This window comes from Dipodomys spectabilis, unplaced genomic scaffold (genome assembly GCF_019054845.1).
Source record: "Dipodomys spectabilis isolate Male_0828 unplaced genomic scaffold, ASM1905484v1 ptg000002l, whole genome shotgun sequence".
Lineage (NCBI taxonomy): Eukaryota > Metazoa > Chordata > Mammalia > Rodentia > Heteromyidae > Dipodomys > Dipodomys spectabilis.
The window spans coordinates 3,039,355-3,063,950 of NW_024870679.1; the positions used below are offsets into that span (position 1 = coordinate 3,039,355).

A 24,596-nucleotide genomic window follows, 5' to 3' on the forward strand; every position below is an offset into this window, starting at 1 on the left:
AATCTGTGGAGAAAACCCGAGAGCTGCAGGCCAGGGCAAGAAGGAAACAGACGCTTATTGTACAGCTGCGGTACATCACGTAAACACAACAATATTCTTACAATGCTTATAGAATAAGGTATTATAATCCCCTCAAGGGATGTGTCTCAGCCAGTAAATGGCAAATAAAGACTAAACAGAGGCTCACGTGATTCAGTTTATGCCTGTAGTGAGAGAGCGAGAAAGAAGGTAACAGACAGGAGATATCAACCTGTAGCCAGGACTGGCTATATCATTTGTAAAACTGAGTGCAAAATGCAGCTACAGGGCCTCTGTTCAATGATGACCAACTTCACTATGGCGACAGCCGAGCTCTGGACCCAGCTGAGTGACAGCAGGCCTTCCCTGCTCATAAGTCCATTGTGTGTAGCCTCTATGTGAATGGAGGACAGTGAAGGTATTGTGTGGTGACTGACATCCTATCTGGATTCGGGTATGTTCACTCCACATCTGTAAGTAGCCCCTGATCAGCTGGGGGCTCATGGCTCAAGCCTGAAATTCTACCTACTCAGGAGGCTGAGATCTGAGGATCACAATTCAAAGCCAGTCCCAGGGAAGGAAATTATGATTCTCTTATCTCCAATTAACTACCAAAAAGGAGTGGAGCTCAAAGGATAGAGTACCATCCTGAGCAAAAAAGCTAAGGGACAGTGCCAAGACCCTGAGTTCAAGCCCCAGTACACACACACACACACACACACACACACACACCCTACAAAAACAAAACTATAAAAACTCATGATCATGCCAGCAGTCCCATATTGGTCTTGTTCCATCAGCCATCCAGTCATTTCAGTGACGGGGCCTCTCCAGGACTTAGAGCTGGTGCCACTGCAGGGAAGGGGAGATCCCCTGCACAAACAGCAGGCTCATAGTGGACCTCCCTGAACAAGGAAGGCTTCTTCTATGTCATGGGGTTCAGGCAACAGCCATGGAGATCAGAACACTACCCAAGAGTTGTGGGTTGTGTTAGTTCCCTTTTGTATGGCTTTGGGCAGCTCACTTATCTCTGAGCATTTATTTCTAGGAGTACAGTGCGGGGATGAGCCCCACGGAGGATCCCCAGTGGGGTAAGATTAGGACCAGGTGTGTTGCGTTGCTCAGGTGTAACAGGTCAGAGGTCCCCACACACCCTGAGCCCAAAAGGAGACAGACACACAGAGGAGCAGCAGGACACTTGAATGTCTTTATTGGGGCTCGAGCACAGCATGACAGTTGAAGGCGTGCAGACAGGGCAGCAGAGCCCAGCCTAGGCGTGCCTCAGACACACATAAAGGTACAGCTTTAGAAAAGGACTGACCAACACCAAGGAGGGGCAGGGAAGGAAGAGAGTAGGAAGGGAGGCCAAGGGAGGGGCAGAGGCCAAGGCTGAAGGGGCCACCTGGCCTCTGCTATTGCACTCATCCTCTGGCCACTGGCCAGGAAGTACAGTATTGCAACTGGTTTCCTCTCATCCAAGGCGTCCCCTTCTCAGACCCCTGAGCCAGATGGGCAGACAGACCCCTTCCCTGCCCGTCTGCCCAGCAGCATCTTTTAAAACATATGACAAGGGAGACAGAAAAAAAGTCAAAGGTGAAAATAACGAAATGCCCCACCTCTGCCAAAAGCACAGATCAGGATGTTGGAAGGAGTCGTTGGGCTACACAGGAGCCCCTGGAAGTCCCCCCACAACTGGAGTGTGGGGTGGGAGGTAGAGTCCCAATCTGGGGGAGGGTTGGGCTAGCAGTGGCTGGGGGTGGGAAAGTGTGGGAGCAAGTCTCACCTTCAACAGATTCCAATAGGCCATCTGCTGGCAGAGGAAACACCCACAGAGAGAGTATACTGGGACCACCCTGCTGGATGGGCAGATCCCAGGGGGCACTTTTCCTGGGACATCACACACACTCACACACACACACACACACACACACACACACACACACACACACACACACACACACACACACAGGAGAAAATGAGGAATCTGGGAAGGGGAAGAGGATGGGAAACAGGGTAGGGAGAGGGTTTGGGGAGACAAAGCCTAACAAAGAAGACAGACCACCAGTAGCACGTGCACTACACACAGGAGTATAGTATGTATGAATATAGATACTATATGTGCATATATATCTCTTCAATGTACAGTAGAACAGAACAGCAGGACCCAGATGGTTCTGGGCCCTGAGGGTCACATGGGAGCTTTTCCACCAGTCTGGTATACAAACAAGGATATAGGAGTCTCTCAGCAAAAAGATTCGTGCCTGGGTTCCAGAGTCTCCCTATGTCTCTGGCTTTCTGTCTGTCTGTCTGTCTCTCTCACGCTGGCGCCGCTTTAAGAGAGGGTGAGGACTTCAGCCTGGGCATAGTTGGATGAGAGGGCGTCTTGGCAGGTCTCTGTGTTTAAAGAGCACAGGTGTGAGACACTGGGACGCACGCTTTCAGTTCAACATTGCCTTGGGGGCGGGGAGGGGAAAGCAAAGAGTTCAAAAGCAAAAGAAAGGGAGAAACAAAGAAAAAGATATTAGAAGGAAGCCAGCTGCTGACCTGCAGGCTGAGTGCTAAGGAACAGGCCAAGAGCAAGTTGGAAGGCATAGGGACCCCAAAGCTAAGAGGCAAGGAAGAGCCAAGATGGGTCGAGGAGTGGGGTGGGCCCTTCATCACCCCTCTTCCAACCCAGCTCGAGGCTAAAGGGACTCAAGTAGCCAATACCTTCAGAAACAACCAGCTTTTCAGAGGTTCTAGTGTAGTGGGAAGAGGGACCATAACTCTCTCTACAGCTGAGCAGGAAGGCAGCGGGAAAAACTGATGTGACCTTTGGTTCCTAAGTCAGGACCCCAGTCAAACTATCCCACAAACATCTCCATCTTTCTCCACCACCTTGAGCTATTCCATTATCCCAGGTAGCTGGCGAAGAAGGTTCGGAGCAGAGTCATATTATGACCAGTCCTACCCTCCATGTAGCAGAAAGAGTTTCAGCAGATGGAGGGCATGCAGCCTCAGGAGGAAAGGCTCGCAAATAGCATCATATGGAGCAACCCAAGCCTTCAGGGTCCTCATTGGTACTACCTTCTCAGCCTGGGGTGTTGAGGCTTGGGTCAGGGAACTGGGCTAACAGTGAGGGTGTGGGTTTCAGCCATATACTAGGATAACCTGAAAAGATACCGTGTTTGTGATCCTGCATGGGGATCATCAAATTGAGCTTCCAGACCTCATAGCTTCTGTTCTGGAGTCTCCTGCCATGCTGAAAAGCCTCAGTTACTTTCTTGGGACACATCTCAAAATGACACTGTTTCCACATCCTTAATACTATGGGTTCCAGCCACTTCCTTAAACACTGCCCTTTGATTCACTAGTGTTCTGAGGCCCCAAGTACCTCCCAGAGCTTTCCCACTTTTGTGCTAGTACTGGAGCTAGTACTCAAGGCCTCATGCTCTTGCTTGGCTTTTTCTGCTCAAAGCTGGAGCCCTATTTATTGAGCCATACCTCTACTTCCAGCTTTTTGTTGCTTAATGGGATCCCTAAGCGTCCCTTGGATTTGTCTTCTCATGCTGGCTTCAAACCACGATCCTCAGATCACAGACCTCCTGGATAATTAGGATTGCAGGTGTGAGCCACTGGCACCTGGCTAGAACTCCATTTCTGAAGACAAGCAGGGAGAGCTGTGCTCTTACACTGTACTCCTAATAGAAACCTGTTTGTGCATTTTCAACAATACTCAGCCACAGCCCCTAGTCCCCAGGGGAAGAGGGCAGTCTCTGAACTCCTGTAGCTACTAGATCCTAAGAAGCACTAGGGTGAGAAGGGCTTTAGGGGGCTTTTTTACTGACATCCATGGGTCATTCATGACATTCCTTGGGGCTCTCAGACATTTGGGGAAGTTTTTCCTGGAAGACTTTATCTTACCTTAGATTATCTATATGACCTACCATGGTTGGGCCAAGGGTTACAAAGGGTGGCTCTTGCCAGGGTAGCATAGGCTCTGCTTTCCTAGGTACTCTATGAATGGCAGCCCTGGCCCAATGGTACTTCAAGACTCCAGGTTCTTAAGCTAGGTGCTAGTGGCTCATGCCTGTCATCCTAGCTACTCAGGATGCTGAGGAATTGTGGTTTGAAACCAGCCTGGAGACTTAAGTCCATAAGACTTCATCTCCAATTAAGTGCTTTCAAAAAAGGCAGAAGTAGAGCTGTGGCTCAAGTGGTAGAGCATAAGCCTTGAGCAAAAATAGCTCAGAGACAGCACCCAGAGCCTTAGTTCAACCCCCAGGACTGGCACCACCACCAACAAAAAAGTTCAGGCTCTTGGCAAGTGCTCGGCCTTCCCTCTTCCTCTTCCTGTCAGCCTGGCTATATAGCCCAAACATTCTCTTCCCCTCTCATGGCACCTCACAGCCACTCTTCTCAGAAATATCCAGCTGTAGGGCAGCCTCTAGAGTTGCCCAGCCTTGGGTCAGATTGGAAGATGCTAACTAATTGGTGTTTATGATACTTCTCTGCTGTGGAGAAAGAAACCAAGTCCCAGCTGTGGAAAAGGTTTCTAAAAGCCAAAGTAATAGGAGCAAATCCAAGTCCAGTACAAGGAAAAGCAAACTACACTCAGATTTGGGTAGGAGAGACCCTTCTCCTAAGAAGGGCTGCCTGAGGCCTGGGTAGGCCTGAGGCTTGTACAGGTAGCAGCTCCCAGGCCTTTAAGACTCAACTGTTTTCAAGGTCTCCCCCTAACTGGGTCCTGTCTCTCTTCTCTAAAGCAGGTGGGGTTGGGGGAGTGTGGGAGTTTCCCCCAGGCACTAGGGGCTACAGCCTGGCACTGCTGTGCTGTGTTGCCCAGGGACATCTGTACCCCCCACAGGGGTGCTGTGAGCATGCCCATCCTCGTAGGAGGGAAGAGGGGAGGAGGCGGTGGGTGCCGTGGAAACTTGGGCTCCTGACAACTTGAGGGCTGCCTCCAAAATAGCTGCCTCAGCTCCCCAAACCAGAAAGGCATGTCAGAGAAAATAACTGTGGTACCCATATGAAACCGGACACCCGGTTCACAGTATCCCCATCAGACCCTGACCCTCCATGCCAGCAGCCCTGTGGGGCAGGGCTGGACCTGCTGTGAGGAATCTGGCCTCTGTCTTGGCTGAGGGGGAGGAGGAAGGGAAGGGCATCTCCATCTTGCTCCACAGGCTTCTCTATCCTGTCTCTTAAAAGGGTCTGTCCCCTCTAAAGGCTGGTCACAGGGATGTCCCTGTACTCCCGCTCAACCTTATGGGTCACTTCATTCTGACACTAAGCGGCAGGCAGCCTCACAAATCACAGTAGGACTGGTATCCTCTCTAGAGAGCTATCCAGCATCTGCTCAGGGTTGCTAGATGCACTAAAATTATGAAGCTCCTGGCATAGGTTTTACACCATACCTCAACCCCAGGAAACAATCTGATCTTTCTCCCCCAGCCACCTTTTGAGGTAAGCTACAGATTTCCCAGCCTCCTGCCAGATCCCTAAAGCTGTCTTGCCAGGCCTATCTTTGCTACTCTGGAGGGAGCAGATATGGACTTTCCTTAGTCACTCCCTCTACCAAGTTGCATAATCTGACTCTAAAAATTGCCAGACGCAGGGCTCTGCTGTCAGGTCTAATTCCCATCAGGTGAAACAGGAAACGTCTTGGCTTGAGGCTTTCTTTCCTCTTCCTGGGTCTTAGGCTGAGGAAGGGGCTTGCTGGGGGGAGGGCCCAGCGAGCAGGTGTGCGCCTCCCTAGGATTGGCAGCAGCAGGTGCAGGCAGGATGGCTTCTGTCGCCTCACTTCCCCTCAGCTGTCCCTGCGCAAGGTGTACCCCTGCTCACTCAATGACTCACAAACCTGTTGTGCTCCCGGGCTCGTTAGGTAAATGAATACACTTAATTATAGAAATTAGATGAGTCCCCGTTCTGGCAGGAATACAGAGCAGAGGCTGGGTGGGAGCGGCAGGTGACTCAGAGGCAGGGCTGGGAATCTGAGGGACCAGGAGAGGGAGTGAATTGTCGCAGAAGCAGAGGAAGCAGTGTAGAGATGGCTGTGGCACAGGGTGCAGATGGGATGCTGGGTGGGCTGTTGGGTATCACTGCGGAATCTGGGCACGGGCCACTGGAGAAGAGCACTTCCCTGCACCCAAACAGCCTGCCCAAGGCTTAGAAGCCCAAGAAGCCTCTATCTGCAACCTAGGCCAAAGCTGGAAAATACCAAGCCCCTGCTCCCAGGGCAGCCCCTGCTCCCAGGGCAGCGCTGCTCAGGGACCCTTCTCTTCTGAGGAAACAAACCCCCTTTATGCCCGCAGAAAATGCGCCACATGACAGCCTTGTTCTTTGCTGTTCTTAGTGTGGAATGGACAGACAGACAGACAGATAGGCTGCTTGCTTACTGGTTAAAGGCCACAGGAATGGAGATGCATAATAGGAAATATTAATAGGCTGGCACCAGTGGCTCATACCTGTAATCCCAGCTATTCAGGAAGCTGTGATCTGAGGATAACGGTTCAAAGTCAGCCCAGGCAGGAAAGTTTGTATGATTCTTATCTCCAATTAACCAGTAAAAAGCCAGAAGTGGAGCTGTGGCTCAAGTGGTAGAGCACAAGTCTTGAGTAAATAAAGCCAAGGAAGCACACCCAGGTCCTGAGTTTAAGCTCCAATACTGGTACAAAAAAAAAAATTTAATGTAGGCATGCCTCCTTGGCAAGGCTAAGTGGTTCCAGGTATAACATGTACTATCCATCAGCCCATGGGACCCAGGTGGGGTGGGGTGGGGGGGCACAGGGAAGCAGAGCCCCGAGACACATAGCCTAAATGTGCTGGCACCTATGGCTCAGAAGAGATCAGATAGATGGAAGGCATGGTAGGAGACCTCGCAGTAATCTCCCCTTGTGTCTGGGCTACACTGCTAAGCATGTTGGGGAGCTGGGTGCTGTGTAGGAGAGGCTTGGGGGCCTGAATGCTCCTCAACTGACTGGCTACTTTCTCCCTTTGCTCTCCTCCAGCCCCAGGAGGGCTGGGAACTGGGAGGGCAGGTGACTGTCTGCTTGGAGTGTGCATTCCTGTGCCCAGAGGCACAGCTAAGGGGCAGAGTGGCCAGGTGGGGGGCTGGTGAGGGAATGGAAGGGATGGGAGAGCAGGAGCTTTCTTGGAGGGTAGGGTGAGCTGTACCGCGATGCCAATGGAGACAGCCCCAGACTGGTTCCAGCCGCTCCGGCTATGTTGTTTAGACTCCGGGACTTTTCACAGCCTTGGTGAAGAAAAGGCACATGGGTCAGAAGGGCACGGCTCCTTCGGAGCAGCTCCATGGCACATTTCAGGGAACTCTGGCAGGATAAGTAGCCCAGATGGAGGGATCTGTCCCCTCCTGGGAGAGGTTTCCTCACTCTCCCTGGCCCCTGGGTCTCCTGGGTTCCTAAAGACAAATCCCAGCCAGTTGATCTTTGTCCTGTCCTATCCCCAAACTAAATTATCCTCCTGCTCCTTGATGACCCACATGCACAAAGACTGCCCCCCCACTCCTTCAAGAATCCATCTTCTCCACCCTAAGAAACCCCAGTTTAGAACTTTCCACCTTCCTCTCAGAAGCCGACACTCTGATGCATGGGCAGCTATAGCTTAATGATGGGGTCAGTGCCAATGGCTCCATGAAGTCCAGACCCATTCTCTCCTGGTCCTACATGTAGCTGAGCAAAGAGAGGTGCAGCATTGTATGATGTGGGGAAAGTTGTCGAATGCACACTGGGAGTTTGGCGATGTTAATTGCCACACTTGCTTAGCAGGGCCCGTTTCCCAGCAACCCACCTGTTCCCTCTCGAAGGTCACTCTAATTGGCTGAGTTACATGCTTGTTGCCAAGAAGCAGTGTGAAGGCATCTTGAAAATAGAGCAGCTGGGCCCCACAGCACCCCAGAGAGACAGGGTGGGATGCGGGCTCCATTGCCCGGTGCACATGCACCCGTTTTTCATAAGTGAGGCTGTTGCCAGCGCACTGGGACTTTTTAACTTGCACCCTCACACCTCTACTTCCACGGAGCCCTTCACAGCACAGGGAGGGAAGTAGGGGTGCTTGGCACTGGCTCTGTTTGCTCAAGTCCTCCATGGGGTTAGGGTTCTCTCCACCCCATATTTGAGGCTGTCCATTTACCAGGCTCCAGCCAGAGCCAGGCTGAATGATGCAGTACACTGCATATTTGAAGCAGAAGATGGGAGAGGAGGGCACGTCCCAAGCCTGAGGATCTGGGCACAGGAGTGACAAGTGAGTTATGAGTTCTGATCGTTCTCCATCTGCAGCCATTTGTCTGGAGCCTCTGGGCTGTCTCCTTCCAGATGCCATATTGCTGATCCCTCTTCTGCCACCCAAGACACATGTGCTAGATATACAACATCAGGATCTGGCAAAGTCAGGGTGGCCTGGGGATCTCATAGGAATGGTGGTGCTTAGAAGGCCTGAGAAGGTGCCCTGGGAGCCCTCTTGGGCAGCCAGATGACATCTAAGGGGCCAGACACATCACATACTCTCCCTGATGCAGCCAATGACCCTGCCTCACTGAAACTGGTCTCTAACTGGGGTATAGAACAATGGGAAGTAGGGGGTTGAACTGGCTGGTTAAGAAGTGCCCAGAAAGCTAGGGATGAGTTTCATTTTAGGAAGAGCTAAGACTTGTCCTAGAATTAAGGGAGGGTGTTTAGGAAGGCTAGGTCACAGGGGTGGGCAAAAAACATAAACATGAACAGAAACCAGAGAAGACTATCTGGTCTCAAGACCGTTGGTCCTTGCTCATGCTTGATCATTTTACCATCTCTTCTAGGGCAGGAGTCCCTGGTTCCACAGCCTAACTTCTGCCCTGCCCCCACAGTGGACGCAAGGCCTGATGTTAGAATTCCTTCCTTCCTAGACAGGCAGGGAAGGGGCTGGTCCCCAACTCTCAAAATCTTTCAGGTCACTCTGAAGGGGATGGGTCTCCCTTGCAGACTTTCACATCCTAGGTACTTGCAAATCTGGCCTCCAGGCTCCCAGTGCAGGATGGAAGGGAGGGGGCCTTGTGCAGGCTCTCTGAAGACCTGGGACCTGGTATTTCCTGGGACTACTTCCTTAGGGCAGGAAATGCCTCTTATTCAGGAGATGTAAGGCGAGGATGGCAGTGAACTTGTAGGCCAGGCTTGAAGGCAGGAGCAGGTCTCAGAGGCAGTGAACGTGATGAAAATGGAGGGGAGGAGCTAAGCCCCTGGCCTAGTGCCTCTCAAACTTCCTTAGCATTGATCTTCCCCATGGGCACTTTGGGGAGAGGGAGGGCTCTAAGGCCTCTTTCAAGATTATGGAAGCATTTCTAATCTAGAAACTGGGAGATCAGAGTACCAATTCTAAAAGCGGGGATGCATCCAAGGCAGAGGAGATGGTGGCCATGGACTCCGGGGAGGAGGGGACCTCAAGCTCTTTGGAGAAGGTTGAGGATTCTCAGCTTTGTGAGGGCTCCCCACCTTCCCGGCTTGGGGAACCATACCTTTTCGGACACTGCCATCAGCACAGGCATAGTCCCCAGCACTGAGCAGGAAGCAGGCGGCTGCCTTCTTGTTTCTGTCCCGTGTGCCAGAGCGGCGCAGGGCCCGGCGCTCCTCGGGGGTAGGGGCAGAGGCCAGGGGCTGGGTGAGGCCAGCTCCCTCCTCATCAGACAGCACCGCATTAGCATCGCCATTCTGCTTGGAGTCTGAAGGGCAGACAGAAAAGAGGCTGAGGAGCTGTTGTGAAGCCCATCTGGGGTCTCTCAGATTCCAGACCCAGAATGTTCCTTCTTTAACCCGAGGAGGGGCCTAGGGTCACTGAGAAGGAGTGTCATCAGAGCCAGGGAACAGGCCTGTGTTTAGGACAGGGGCCAATGACAGAAAGGATGCTGTGCTTGCTTACTTTTTTAAGTTTTACTCAGGACCTTGTGCTGTTCCTTGGCTATTTTGCTCAAGGTTAAGCATTCTACCACTTGAACCACAACCCCTCTTCCAGCTTTTTGGTAGTTAACTGGAGATAAGAGTCTCACAAATTTTCCTGCTCCAGCTGGCTGTGAACCACAATCTTCAGATCTCAGTCTCTTGAGGAACTGGGATTACAGGCATGAGCCACCAACACCTGACTGTGCTTGCTTCTGAAAGTAGTTTCTTTCCCAATCTAGGTCTGGTCTATAGAAATATTCCCTGGAGTTGGAGCATAGGACAGATACCCCACGTATAGACTCCTCACACCAGCCTGCTAGAGATGTACCAGATCAGCCCAAGGCAGGTGACAGGCAGACCCAGCTTCCCCTGGGTCTGACTCAGGCTGGCTCTGGGTGAGTGTGTATGGCCCAGGGAAGGCCTGAGTTGAGAGGTCAAACTTATTCAGAGGTGTCCCACTGTACCACCTAAAGTGGATGTTCTGTTCACTAGGTAGCTAGGCCCAAGGCCAGTGCCCAAAAGATTTGGGGGTCCTCTGCTCAAAGAGGACTCTCCTAGTGTCAAGGAGACACTTGGGAAGAGGCTCTGATTCATCTCTCCAGTGCAACACTGTGAGCTCTTGCCCCTGGCCTCTGTCAAGCAGCTGCATTGTAATGCTAGAGTAAGGTGGTGACTCTGACATTGACAGCAAGCAGCCAGACAGGCTAAACACATGGCTGACAGGGCCTCAGTGATGTGTGCATTGAAGAGTGCACCCAAGACCTCTGCATTTGGTTATGAGGATCTGAATGGACTTTTAGAGGACAGAAAGGATTGCCTGGGGCATTTATGTTCACATATCAGGAAGGAGTACCACTGTGGTGGGAAGAGAAACCCTGGGGGCGGGGTACTGTCCTGTCAAAAGTCTCTACCAGGGAAGACCCCAGGAAGGGAGTGGCCCCAGCAGAAATTATGGGCACAGGCCAAGAAACCTCAGCTGAGTGTCCTGATTCAGGTGGCTCCCAAGGACTCCAGCTAGTTTGTTACAGCGCCTAGCTAGATGTTCCTGCCTCAGTCTCTTGGTTCAGCCCAGCGCTGTTAGTCTGATGTCCAACAGTCTTCCAACTGGGCACCCCACCCTTCCCAGGAGCCCAGCCCATCCTAAACACTGGTATCTTTCCCACCTTCTGGCCTAGCCTGCATTGCTGGGAAAGGAGCTGATTTCCTTTTTCATGTCCTAATCCAATGCAAGTGAGCTTTCTTGGGTGACCTTTCCTTGCAGGAAAAGTTAAGACTCCATGCCTAAGACCTCCCTTCCAGGGATGCAGACATCAAGTTCTTCAATCTTCCTCCCTTCTCAAGACTGTCTGGGCCACTCCTTTCTTGGTTCCTTTCCATGCATGTCAAACCCTGAGCCCAGGCCTCCCTCTGGCTTGTGCTGAACAGAAGGCAGCCACCCACTGCTGTTACGTTATCACATTTATTGTGCCCAGAGACACCAGACGAGACGATTGGGAAAGAGGTGAATCATGGGTTGATGCACCTTGGAGGAACAGCTGCCCCGCTCTCTGGCTAATGGCAGTGCTCAGCTTTTGTAAAGCGATTTTAACTTCTCAAAGTGCTTCACTGATTTGGGTCTCATCAGTCTGGGGCTAGGATATAGATATAGCATTCCTACCTTACAGGAAGTCTATGCTGAGAGAGAAAATGACCTATCTCGGAACACACAGACAGAGACCTCCCAGCCTTCTAACACAGAACACCATGCATGTTCATCAGAGCCTGAGCTGGATGCAATACTCGACAGATTCTGACATTCAGAATGTCCAGAAAGCCACAAAATAAGATTGATCTCTTCTCCCTCTTTCCCTCCCTCCTTCCCTTCCTCCTTTCCCTTCTTTTGCTGGTACTGAGGTTTGAACTGAGGGACTCAACACTAGCCAGACAGGCTCTCTTTCTGAGCCACACCTACAGCTCCCTAGCAGCACATCCTATACTGAGGCCACTATAATAAACCAAGGCAGTTCACCCAGGGGGCTCTCTGGGCCACTTAAGAGTAAAGGGGTCCTCCTCCCCAAACCCTACTCACCTGCTCGTTTCCTCTCCAGCACGCCCTCTTCCCGGGCAGGGGGGCTGGTGTCACTGTAGGTGCTGTCCCGGGGCGAGGTCTCCTCTGATTTGCAGTAGATAGGCGACTCAAGCTGAGCTGGCCGGGGCACGTGCTTCTTCCTCTTCTTGGGCAGCTTCTGCTTGGCCATGGCTAGGGAGTAGTACATGCCGAAATTGTTGACAATGACCGGCACCGGCATGGCTATGGTCAGCACCCCGGCCAGTGCACACAGTGCCCCCACCAGCATGCCAGACCACGTCTTGGGGTACATGTCCCCATAGCCCAGCGTCGTCATGGTGACCACGGCCCACCAGAAGCCAATGGGGATGTTCTTGAAATCGGTGTGGTCGTTGCCCCGTGGGTCGGAGGGCCTGGCCCCTATGCGCTCCGCATAGTAGATCATGGTGGCAAAGATGAGCACGCCCAAAGCCAGGAAGATGATGAGCAGCAGGAACTCGTTGGTGCTGGCGCGGAGCGTGTGGCCCAGCACACGCAGCCCCACGAAGTGACGCGTGAGCTTGAAGATCCGCAGGATGCGCACGAAGCGCACAACGCGCAGGAAGCCCAGCACGTCGCGGGCCGCCTTGGACGACAGGCCGCTGAGTCCCACCTCCAGGTAGAAGGGCAGGATGGCCACAAAGTCGATGATGTTGAGCAGGTTCTTGACAAAGTCCAGCGTGTCAGGACAGCACACGATGCGCACCAGAAACTCCAGCGTGAACCACAGCACGCACACGCCCTCGATGTAGGTCAGAATGGGCTCTGTCTCCACCTCCCGGCGGAAGCGCACGCTGGTGATGTTCCCCACCCGGTGGATTTCAGTTACATTGCGGTCAATGTTGAAGGCCTCATGAGTCTCCAGGCAGAAGGTGGTGATGGAGACCAGGATGAAGAAAAGAGAGGCAAAGGCCACTACCTGTGGGCCAGGGAGGGAGGACAGTTTAAGGAAGCTGTCAAGACAAGGGTGGATGGACCTTGCTGGGAACAGCCATCTCTGCTCATGGAGAGTAAGCACACCGGCTACCCACCAGGCAGTCTTTTCAGACTAAAGTTGGATTAAGAGGAGCTAGAACTCTCCTTGGAAGGTATGTGTGGAGGAGTGTGAGTACTAAGGCTTGAACTCAGACCCTGGGGACATCTCCTTAACTTTTTTGCTCAATGCTAGTGCTCTAAGCACTTGAGCCACAGCTATACTTCCCGCTTTTTGATGGCTAATTGGAGATAAGAGTTTCTTGGACTTTCCTACCTGGGCTAGCTTTGAACCATGATTCTCATATTTCAGCTTGGGTAGCTAGGATTAAAGGTATAAGCCACTGGCTACCTCCTTGGAGGGTTTTAATATACCTGTGTGGGTGTTGTAGAGCAATATTTCCTATCTTCACAGAGTACACAGAAGACAGAGGCTGCCCTTGGCTGGAAGCCATATGTCAAGGAATAACAGCTACCTGGCCCTTCCTGCAGTAGTTCTGCCAACCTTAGCCTCTTTCCTGTTTCAAGGCTTCTTAAACCATGATGGGTTACAAATCAGCTGAAAAGTAATTCCAAGGCGATTTTGTCTCAGGAGATTTGGGGTAAGGCCTGCAATCCTACCTTTCTCACAAGCTTGGAAGCTGAGGCTGTGTGCACTGACCACTGCTGAAGTAAGCAAGCTGTAAGATGCTGATTTCTCAAAGCAAGGGCCTGTGGCCAGAAGTACCAGATCCCTGGAAACTGGTTACACAGATTTCAAGACCCACCCAAACTGAGTGAGGTAAAGGGCTTAGTAATCTACTTTAATAACCCTCCTATGGCAATCCTGATATCCAAATTTAAGGCCCACTGTTTTCAGGAATGTCCACAGGCAAGGACCTCTTTCTGCTGGCTAAGTCTATTATCCACAGCTCTAGACATGGCCCACCTAGTTTGTCCCTGATGACTGTGTAGGTAGTAAGGAAATCTGTGAAAGGACAACATGCCCTATGGCAGGTGACAAGGTGGTCTGCCCAAGACAACCAGTCTTCCCCTTCCTGGAAATGGACACTGAGCTCTACAGAAAAATGAACTGCACCCATCAGGATCACTGTGGCTGACTGATCCTGATAGCTGCTGTTGGAATTACGACAGCAGCACTCGGGAGACGAACAGCCAGGCTTAAGTGTCCAATCATTATGAATGGAGATGAGATGCATGTGTAATAACACCAATTACGGAGCCTTCATCTGTTATTCATGCCTTGCCATTCAACATTCAGTGCTGCCCTGGTGCTGGGGTCTTATCTCCTTTCCTGGCTATATTGCTCATCCTGCTTGGGTGTGGCTAGGCACCCTCCCTGAGTAGGTGACTGAGGATAATGGGGTGGGGGGGAGAAGGAGGGAGTGAGGAAGGTCTTGTCCCATTTTTTTTTTTTTACAACTCCTAGGCTTTCTCTGCCAGGATTTCCATCCACTGCAGGCAGATCTGTTTTTCAGAGGTTTTCATCCTGAGGTGTCTGTATCGGGGAGGGGGAGGAGCAGTCTGTTCTTAGGACTGTAAAACACCAATGGTGAGCACAGGGCAATCAGACAGACAAGACAAGCAGAAGCACCTCTAGGGCCTTTGGAGCTGGACAAGTCCAAGGAGAGAACTTTGAGCACAGACATTCATCAGCTGTCATTCTGTGCCCAGCACGGTTAGTCACTCTGTATGCATCATCCCCTTCATGCTTCCCAGTCATCTGGGAGGCAAGTCATATCCCATTTTACACTGGAGGGACTGGAGATCAGGCAGGTTACATATATGTCTCAGATTACACAGCCTGGGAGAGATGGAAACCAGCATAAAACTGAAAACTGACTTAAAAGTCCATACATTCCTTTCCTACCACGCTGTCCTTACCATCTCCTGGGCAAGGCTATTTCCCAGGCCCAGGAATGCCAGCTCTAAATGATCAAACCTTCCTGTCACCTCCCTGATACCTGCTACTTCATCCTGGGGGGGGACGTACCTTGGACTTAAGACAGAGCCCCCATCTCCCACTGTGGGGTTTCTCTTCCACTTGAGCAGGATGGGTTGATCAGAAAGAGGTTGGAAAGGAAAGAAGGGTCCATAGACAGATATGCTCCCTACTTTATAGCTGCAGCCCATCCTGCCTGCTTCTCCCCAGGAAGGGGAATTTCCATGCCCTTGCTGGCCTCACAAGCCAAGCCAATGCAGGTTAAAAAAGCTGTGGGCAAATGGCTCCAGCCTGTGGCTCTTCTCAGCCAACAGAGATGAATTGGCAAAAGCACCTGCTGGTGGTGAGTGATGCTGGGGGGCGAGGGGAGGTGATCCTGACTCCATTGCCTTCTCCAAGAAGCAGAAGGGGCTGGAGAAGGGGCAGGAACGACTAGGAAGCACGGGAAGTGTGCATTCTCTCAGGGACAGTTAGCTAGGAGAGATACCCCACCTGGGAGCCTGCGCATGAGGTTAATTAGTGATGTGGAAAAACAAGTTGAGGAAGAGCTGCCAAGGGGCGAGCAGAGGGAGCAGAGCCAGGAGGGGTTTGGTCTCACCCACAGGCCAGGACACTTTCATGGCTGCCTGCCCCGGTGGCCACTGCCTAGGTTCTTTTTTTTTTTTTTTTCCCTGGTCGTGGGGCCTGAACTCTGGGCCTGGGCACTGTCCCTCAGCTCTTCAGCTCAAGGCTAGCGCTCTACCACTTGAGCCACAGCGCCACTTCCGGCTTTTTTCTTTTTGCTTATGTGGTGCTGAGGAATCGAACCCAGGGCCTCATGCTTGCAAGACAAGTGCTCTACCACTGAGCCACCTTCCCAGCCCTGCCTAGGTTCTTGCAGTAGGCAAGGGTACTCTTCAAATCTCACGAGGTACAGACCACTCTCCAGGGGAGAAGCACACTCAGTTTTTTTCATTTGTTTTGGCTTGGTAATTTTTTATGCTAGTACTGGGGCTTGAACTGAGGGTCTGGGAGCTGTCCTTTAGCTTTTTTTTTTTTTTTTGGTCTGGTCATGGGGCCTGAACTCTGGGCGCTGTCCCTCAGCTCTTCAGCTCAAGGCTAGCGCTCTACCACTTGAGCCACAGCACCACTTCCGGCTTTTTTCTTTTTGCTTATGTGTGCTGAGGAATCGAACCCAGGGCCTCAGGCATGCAAGGCAAGCTCTCTACCACTGAGCCACCTTCCCAGCCCTGTCCTTTAGCTTTTTTGCTCAAGACTGATGCTCTACCACTTAAGCCACAGCTCCATGGCTTGTTGGTAATTCAAAAATAAGAGACTCAAGAACCTACCTGCCTACCATGGCTTAGAACCCTCCATCCTCAGATCTCAGCCTCCTGAATAGGTAGCATTATATATGAGATCCACCAGTGCCAGCTTAACTATCTTCTTGTTTGAGAACATAGCATCTAGTGTATTACTCGGAGTTATAGGTTCCTGCAGAGCCTATATTATTCCTCTCCCCTGAATCATTCCCCAAGCTGGATTCTTTCCTAAGCTAACCTGCAGGTCGTTGATGTCCTCCCCAGGGACAAGAACACTGCTTTTTTTCTTTTCCATGAGGCCCTTAGTTGGGGGCCTCCCAGGACAAAAGGGGGCTCAGGAAGTAACTGGAGCAATGTCATCCTGCAAGGGGGCAGAGCTTGTGCTTGAGCCTTAGCCCCAAGGGCTACCCTTCAGGGCTAGCAGGTACATACATCTGAGTTCCCTGTCCCTCAGCCCAACTGAGAGCAGAAGACAGCTAAGGAGCTCTGGGCTGGAAGCCTTGGGTTGGTGAGAGCAATGGGGTTCCACTGCCTCAGTTTCTCACCTTGGTGCTTACCCTTAACCAGGTAAGTGATGCCTTGTGCTGTTTCCATGGTGGAAACTAACAGATCTTTCCATTACATGAAGACACAGGCCATGAATCTTGCTGGAAGCCCAAATGTGGTCAAAAAAAAAAAAAAAGTTAACTAGCTGTACCATGACCAGCTCCTCTTCTCTTCTAAATACCCTGGACAGGAAGCTCTTGCCTGTTAGGACAGCACTTCTCCCAGCAGACATGGGTCCTGCAAGTACTGTCCATCTCCAAAAGCCTAGGTGTTTTAGCTAGTGAACCAGCTCTCCTGCCAGCTTCCTCTAATTAATCACCAAAAAAGCTAGAAGTGGAGGTGTGGTTCAAGTTACAGAGTATCAGCCTTGAATGAAAAAGCTAAGGGACAGGATCCAGGTCCTAAATTCAAGTCCTAGTTCAAGCACGCATGCGTGCATGTTTGCATAGGCACACACAACTGTCTTTGGACAAAGGAGAGGACATACTTCTTGATTCAAGTCTGGTTCTTCCACTAACCTGTGTTATAACATGGAAATCCAAGCACCTACAACATGCCACGGTGTTGGAAAGGGCAGAAAACATCCCAAACATGCTTGTGGAAGACTGTTCATAATTAAATAAGTAAAAAATACATAGCTTGTCAGAAAGTGCGAAGGACATAGGAAAAATATCAGAGAGGTGGGGTCTGACGTGGGAGAGAAAATTCAAATAGGATGGTCTGGTAAGATCACAAAGACAAGGTGATAAGAGCCCTGAGGGAGTGAGGGGGGAGTCCCAGGAAAAGCCTTCGGAGCTCCTGAGGCAGAAGGAACAGACACTGTACGGCCTTAAGGCTATAGTGTGCATGGCGTGCTAGAGGAGATGAGGATAGAACCTACTCTCTATGGCTGGTTGATCTGAGGATTAAATGATTCTTGTGAAACTCAGCACAGAGCTTAGTGTCTCAGAAATCTGGCACAGGCTAAGGGGAAGAGGTGACAGACACCAATCACTGGGAACTGAATACAACCACTGGGGACAAGGGAAGGGAGCCTAAGGAAGGAGGGCCAAGGAGACAGATGGACAGATAAACATAAGGAGACTCATACCCAAAAACCTATATTAAGGATGAAGTGTAGGAGAGGGGAAAATTGAGAACACAGCCAAAGCGTGCAGAGGAAGATCCATGGTGATGGGTGAGGGGCTGAGCCTCCTCAGGAAGTGAGATCCCAGTGCTCAAGTAGTGCTGGGAAGGGAGCAGAGCATCTTGGTATAATATGAGCAGTAAAGGGACAGAGCTTGCTTGAAGAAGGTATCTTTCCATTGTCCCTGGATCCTGGGTGACCACCTGCACTGAGGCCCAGAACCTAGCATCAGGGTGCCTCTGACTGCCCCCCCCCCCCACCCCGGCTCCCTTAGGAATAAGCCTTGGCCCTCTCAGCCTGAGCTAGGATCTTCTGATTCCAGCATCCAGAACCAATCTCCCCCTGGGCTCAGCCTCTGCAGAGTCATCATTGGGGCCCTTCTACAGCCCTACCTGGGTCACTATCAAGTAGCATTCCTGACTATTACGCCTCCATGTTGCATGCAGATCTGCCTCTGTCTGGATGGTCTCCTGGCCAGGCAATTTCCCTTTCTCTGACTCTCCCCGGTTTGACATCACCCACACCAGAAATTTATTATTTATATATGTATTTATAACCTACCTTCTTCCAAAAATTATTCCAGAGAGCCAAGTCATTATCCTACAAGTCCTAAACAGCTCAATTTCTATTTTCTCATACAATCTCCCCCTATTTTCCATGTAGAGGTTAAACTTATCATTTCCTCTCACCCTATACTGAACTTTTTAATGACTACCATGCAACTCAATACCATCTAGTATTATTTCTTGTCACTTATTTCTTTTCATGTGTGTGTGTGTGTGTGTGTGTGTGTGTGTGTGTGTGTGTGCCTGAACTAAGGTTGGAACTCAGGGTCTGCATGCTGTACCTTAGCTTTTTTGCTCAAGGCTGTCATTTTACCACTTGAGCCACAAGTCAACTTCTGGCTTGGAGGTTAATTGGAGATAAAGAGTCTCATGGACTTTTCTGCCTCATCTAGCTTTGAACTTGAATCCTCATATCTCAGCCTCCTGAGTAGCTAGGATTATAAGCATGAGCCAAGAGCATTCTGCTTCTTTATCTCCTGTCACCCAATTTCTTTCAGCTGCTACCTACTTCACCTGATCTGCCTGTCTGTCCTCAGTAAAGAATACCTCTGCCAGGTGCTGATGGCTCATGCCTGTAATCCTAGCTACTAAAGAGGCTGACATCTAAGGATCACGGTTCAAAGCCAGCCTGGGCAGAAAAGTCCATGAGACTCTTATTTCCCACCAGAAAACCAGAAGTGGCACTGTGGCTCAAAGTGGTAGAGCACTAGCTGTGAACAAAAAAGCTCAAGGGCAATGCCTAGGCCCTGAGTTCAAGCCCCAGGACAAAAACAAAACAAAACAAAAACTCTGACTCATCATTACATTCTAGAACCCAGCTTGGTGTCTGTCATGTAGTAAGTGCTCAGCAAAGTCCTTTGGATGAGAAGGTCAAGCAAATTTCAGCTTCCTTTTCCAGTCAGGGGTGGGGAGCTGTCGAGAGGAAGATCATCAACCTGAATGACCAGGGCTGGGTTGACAAAGGTATGCCCAAGAATACCTCTAGACACAGGGTCCTAGGACTCTGCAGCTCACCAAGGTAAGCCAAACCCACTTCCTGATGGAGCCCCTGCCAGGGGCTGGGCGACCACCCACAGCTTAAAGGACACCTCAACAGGGAGCTGGGCCAGGGTCATAGCACACTGTTCATGTGCAGGGACCAAGGATGGTAGACACGTTCCATGACCACCAAACAGGCTGACATTGTCTGTGGCAGAGGTGGAGGGTACAAGAAGCTTCCTTTTCCCAAGGCCCAGCTGCCTGCTTGCTCCTGCCTGTTCTTCTTACTCTCCAAAATAGCCCAAATTTATCCCTCCATTCCACACCCCACCCAAATGGCGACAAATAGAAACACCTCATCATCCAGAGCCAAGATGTTCAGAGGCAAATGTTATTCTGTTCAAAATGAGAAGGAAAAACACCAAAGAAAACCAGGAGGGAACTAAGAGGCTGCCCAAGGCAGGATCTGCAGAGAAGCCACAGCTTTTTGCCCGGCTCTCTTCTGCTTCTCAAGAAGGAGGTAGACAACCCACCCCACTGCCCTCCTGGGCCCAGATTTCCAGTCACCCTAGCGCAGAGGGTACAGATTATTGTGGCCATTGAGCAGTGGGTCCCTAGGCAAAACTAGATCCAGAAAAGCAAGACGACCTTCAGAAGTAGGTAGGCAGGAACAGAGCTCTTCATTGCTTTCCTAGAAGACCTTATTTTTGTCCCTTTGCCAGGGCCAGGGGAAACTTCACTCCTAACCAAACCTTGCGTCTTTTTTTTCTTATGTAAGCCCCCCAAGTGGGAAAGAGGGGGCCTCATACCAAAACAATTCTAGGAGGAGAGGCCAAGGAAGGGATTTGGGGGAGGAGCAGGAAGGAGCTCCCTCTGGCTGGATGGCCTGCCTCTCTGAGCTGTGCGCAAGCCAGAGGCCCTCTCTGTGCTGAAGCTACAGGAGGCAGTATAGGAGCACAGATGGGGACTCACGAGACTTGGGTTTGGATCTTTGTTGCCCCAACTGTGCCACATGGGGTAAGATTTTCTGGACCTCATCTAAACTGAAGTTAACAATCCCTGCTACCCCTGGGTGAGGAGGTAGCAAAAGGAAGCAGAGAGCAAGCCTATCCTCACACTGATGTTTGTACAGGGAGAAACACAATCCTCACCACCCTCCCTTCAGGAGCCGTGGGGATGCTGTGGGTCACCTTCTTCACTCAGAAGGGAGGCATCATGGGAAAACAATCCATCCCACAAAGTGAGTTAGCCAAAAGAGAAAGACTACCACCCCCAACACAGCCAAGAGCAGAGTTAAAGCTAATCCAGCCTGAGATCTCTAGAAAATGGAAGGAATCAGGCATCCCAGGGCACATTCATTAGGCCTTGGTCTGCTCTCAGAAAAGGAAGGTGTGATTCTATAGTTCTGGGTGCTGTGCCAAGTCTTTTCTAGTCCCCTACCCTAGGCGGTAAAGTCACCTTGGGGACCACTCATTCTGCTTAGAACACTGGGGAAATGGGGACAGGACCAACCTGCTCCTAACTCAGGCCACAGTGAATGGAGCAGAGGTGAGCAACCTGACCAAGAGTCCATCTGAACGTAACAGCTCCATGGGCCAGGCCGGTAGCTAGGCAACAGGCTCTCCTAATCAGCTCGGCTCACTTTCCATCTGTGTCTCTTTTGCTCTTGTCATAATGCACTACTCAAATGACCTGCTGGGGTTTGCAAAGAGATGCTTTGGGGCAGAATTAAACTTCTCTCCCTCATGCACCCTCCTAGAGGACATCCCAAGTTCACTGCCTTGTGGGGCTGCAGATCCTTTCCAGGGAGATAGTGATTGAAGGAAAGTATGCACACAGAGCCAAGGAAAAGGTAGTATGTGCATGTGTGCCAATGTTGGGGCTAATGGCTTGGGCAATGAGAGTGTGCATAGCTCCTGAGCTCCTAGCATAGCACTATGTCCTTAGACCTGGAAGAATCCCTTCTGATGTCCCCATTGAGTTTTCTGATGTCATCCACAGGAGGTAACCTCAGAACTTCATGCAGGCCACAGCAAGAAACTAGCCACTTTGCCATCCTGCAGATAGCTCTGTTCCTGAGGTGAGTACATGGTAATCACAGGGGCAAGAGCTTGTAGATCAGGGAGCTCTGACTTTGAGAGCTCAACCACTATCTAGGGTTGTGATCTATCTAAGGGTGTGATCTCAGGGCAAGTATTTGTCCACTCACAGCTTCAATCTGTTCAGTGGGGGCAATAACCTTAAATTGATAGAGGGTAGAGATTAGCATCAAGTATGTGCAGTAAAATACCTGCACAGGTCACTCAATGAATAGTACTTATTAATATTTAAAAATTTTATTCTTACTGAGTGCTGGTAGTTCACATCTGTGATCCTAACTACTCAGGAGGCTGATCAGATCTTAGGATTGTGGTTTGAAGCCAGCCCTAGCCAAAAAAAAAAAGTCTGTGAGACTCTGATGTCCAACTGACCACCAAAAACAGGAAGTGGAGCTGTGGCAGAAGTGAAGCTGTGGCTCAAGTGATAGAGCACTACCCCTGAGCAAAAAAAGCTCAGGAACAGTGCCCAGGCCCTGAGTTCAAGCCTCAGGCCTGGCACCAAAAAGGAAGGAAGGAGAGAAGGAAGAAAGGAGGGAGGAGTAGAGGGAGGGGAGGAAGGATAATCTCATGTGTAGCAAAATCCCTTATAGTCATAGAGGAAAGATGCCAAGAGGTGAACAGCCCAAAGACCTCAGGATGGGCAGAAGTTGAGCCTAACTCCCCTAACCACCTGCTATCCTGTCTTCCTGGCTTGCTCCCTTTCCCTATGTCTGTGAGGCTGAATCTACCTCTTCCCTATTTCTCAGCTTTGAGAATCTCAATGGTCTGCATGTGTCTCTCTCCCCTAGTGCAAACAGCCAAGAGCCAACACTAGGAGAGTTAGCAAACTGCATGAGAAGTAGTTTGCTAGGGGCATCACCTTCTGAACTGGTCTCAGCTGGAAAGAAAACAAGGCAGTGAAAAAGATCCCTATCTTCTAGCTCTAGAACTACCTGTAGTCTCAGCCTGGCTAGCTGTGGTCTCTGAGACCTCCACTTGTCCCTTCTTTTCCAGGCAGGTGATGCATCTGCCTTCGTTAGGCATTTATGCCAGTCAAGCCCTATTCTCTTGACTCCTCTACCCTCTACCCTGGGTGGGGAAGAGGAACTTTTCCTTCTTTGACTGGGATGAAGTTCAGCCCAGAGGTGTTTTGGCAGCATTCAAGCTCATGAACAAGACAACCTAGAATGCCAGCAGTACCCATCAGCTTTCACTTCTCAGCAAGAAACAGTCCCCAGACCACACAAATCACATTGCTCTTTCCAGCCAGGGCTTTAAACTACAGCTGGCTGTGAGGTCATACAACAGCCACCAGGGGTTTTATTTTTTAAAGAATGTAAAACCCCCTTCAGGGTCTGAACCTAACTAGGTGGGCGACTCTGTCCTGTTCCACCACCCCTTCCACCTATAGGGTTTTAAGAGAAGCTTAATTTAGGGAGGATAGGGGAGAAAGCAGGTTTTGTCTAAATCAACCTGTATACTCCCTCCCCCCATACACCCATTTCTAGCAGTAACCTGAACCAGGGCTTTCTGGGAAGCCACTGTGAGGCACAGCAGCAAGAAAAGGAGCTGCAACAAATCTGGTATCACCACCCGGAAGCCTGTGGCTGGCCACTGCCCTGGGAACCTGAAGGGCCCTACTGTTCCAGGCCCTTCCAATCTTAACATGCCCCCCAGCCCAGCAAATGCCAGGCTAGATCAGGTGTGCTGGAGGCCTCCAGGCCTGGCCTACTCTCTGAAATGCATAAATGCCAGCACGCAGAGCGGCTGGCAGGATGTTAATGGGGTGGCACAACATGGAAGCATCTAACACACACACCCCAGTTTCCTTCCTTTAGCCCGTGGCTCACCCTGGCAGGAGGCCAAACTCCACCTTTCCAGGTTGATGGGCCCGGGGAGGGCAGCTGAAGATGGGGTGTGGACATTAAAGGGGCTAGAAAAGCCAAACTGAGGGCACCCCACTCACTGGAAGTGGGGTGGGGTGGGGGATGCGGCAGAGCAGGCAGCTGGGATTGAGTCCAAGTAGTAAGTCAAGTGTGTGCAATCTCCTGATGGAGCGTGCAGGGGAGAGAGAGGGTGGGAAGTGTGCAATTCCCTAGAGGGCCCTGAAAGGAGTTGGAAAGAAGGCAGGGACGGCCTGCCGTGTTAAGTGGCTCTCTTCCCTGCCCCTACCCACCACTCCAGCACCGCCAGGCACCCCTTGGAGACAAGGGAGAGGGAGGAGAGAGACAGAGACACAGAGAGACAGAGAGAGACCCGGGCTCCTGCCCTGCCACTCACCCTGGCCGCCCGGGAGGAGTAGGGATCCTCAAAGAGCGCCCACATGCGGGGTTGCCAGCCACGGCAGCCCCCGGACCCAGAGCCGGGCCCTGCGCCTCCCTCGTGGGGGCCCAAGCGCTGCAGGGCCAACTCCCGCTCCTCATCGCCGGCTTCGTCATTGGGCCCCGCGCCGCCGCCGCCGCCACCTCCGTCCGGGCTCTCGAAGATGTCGAGCGCCTCCTCGGCGTCGCGGTGCTGCCGGTAGGTCATCCAGCAGCAGGGCTCCACGTCGGTCTCGTCGATGCCCCAGAAGGTGAGCTCCTCCTCGAAGAGCGGCCCGCACACGTCGGCCGGGCAGTGCAGCTTGCCGGTGCGGTAGTAGTTGAGCACGTAGGCGAAGACGCCCGGGTGCCGATCGAAGAAGAACTCGCAGCCCCCGCCGCCGCCGCCGCCGCCGCTGCTGCCGCTGCTGCCCGCACCGCCGCCATCGGAGTCGGGCCGGCCCCCGCCGTCGGGATCGGCCAGCCAGGCCAGCCGGGTGCCCGGCAGGGTGCGCAGGGTGCTGCGGTAGGTCTCATGTCGCGTGCCGCCCACGTTGATGATGATCTTCTCCGACGCCTCGCCCTTGGCCATCTCCTCCTTCAGACATGTTTTGGACGGAGGCTTGTTCCCCGACTTGCGCCCGCGGTAGGAGGAGACACACACCGAGCTGATCATAAGAAGCGCTGCGGGGCTCCGGCTTGGGGCGGCCGCTGCCCTCCAAACACCCTTCCCGAGGAGGCAGCGTCAGGCGGGGAGGGGGAGGAGAGCAGGAGG

The 24,596-nt window shown here is 51.7% G+C and overlaps 1 protein-coding gene across 2 annotated transcripts; it reads right to left on the reverse strand.

The window, feature by feature from the left end:
* Positions 1-1,978: 1,978 nt before the first annotated feature.
* Positions 1,979-24,596, reverse strand: Kcnc4 (potassium voltage-gated channel subfamily C member 4). Of its 2 annotated transcripts, none has more exons than XM_042682569.1 (4): positions 23,802-24,596; positions 11,995-12,931; positions 9,506-9,709; positions 1,979-2,412 (listed from the first exon to the last, which is right to left on the reverse strand). In XM_042682569.1, exons 1-4 carry the CDS (start codon positions 24,495-24,497, stop codon positions 2,351-2,353), a joined length of 1,899 nt encoding a protein of 632 aa, XP_042538503.1. In that variant the 5' UTR covers positions 24,498-24,596; the 3' UTR covers positions 1,979-2,350. The 2 variants fall into 2 exon arrangements, with proteins under 2 accessions (XP_042538503.1, XP_042538496.1); XM_042682562.1 differs by lacking the exon at positions 1,979-2,412 and adding an exon at positions 6,999-7,252.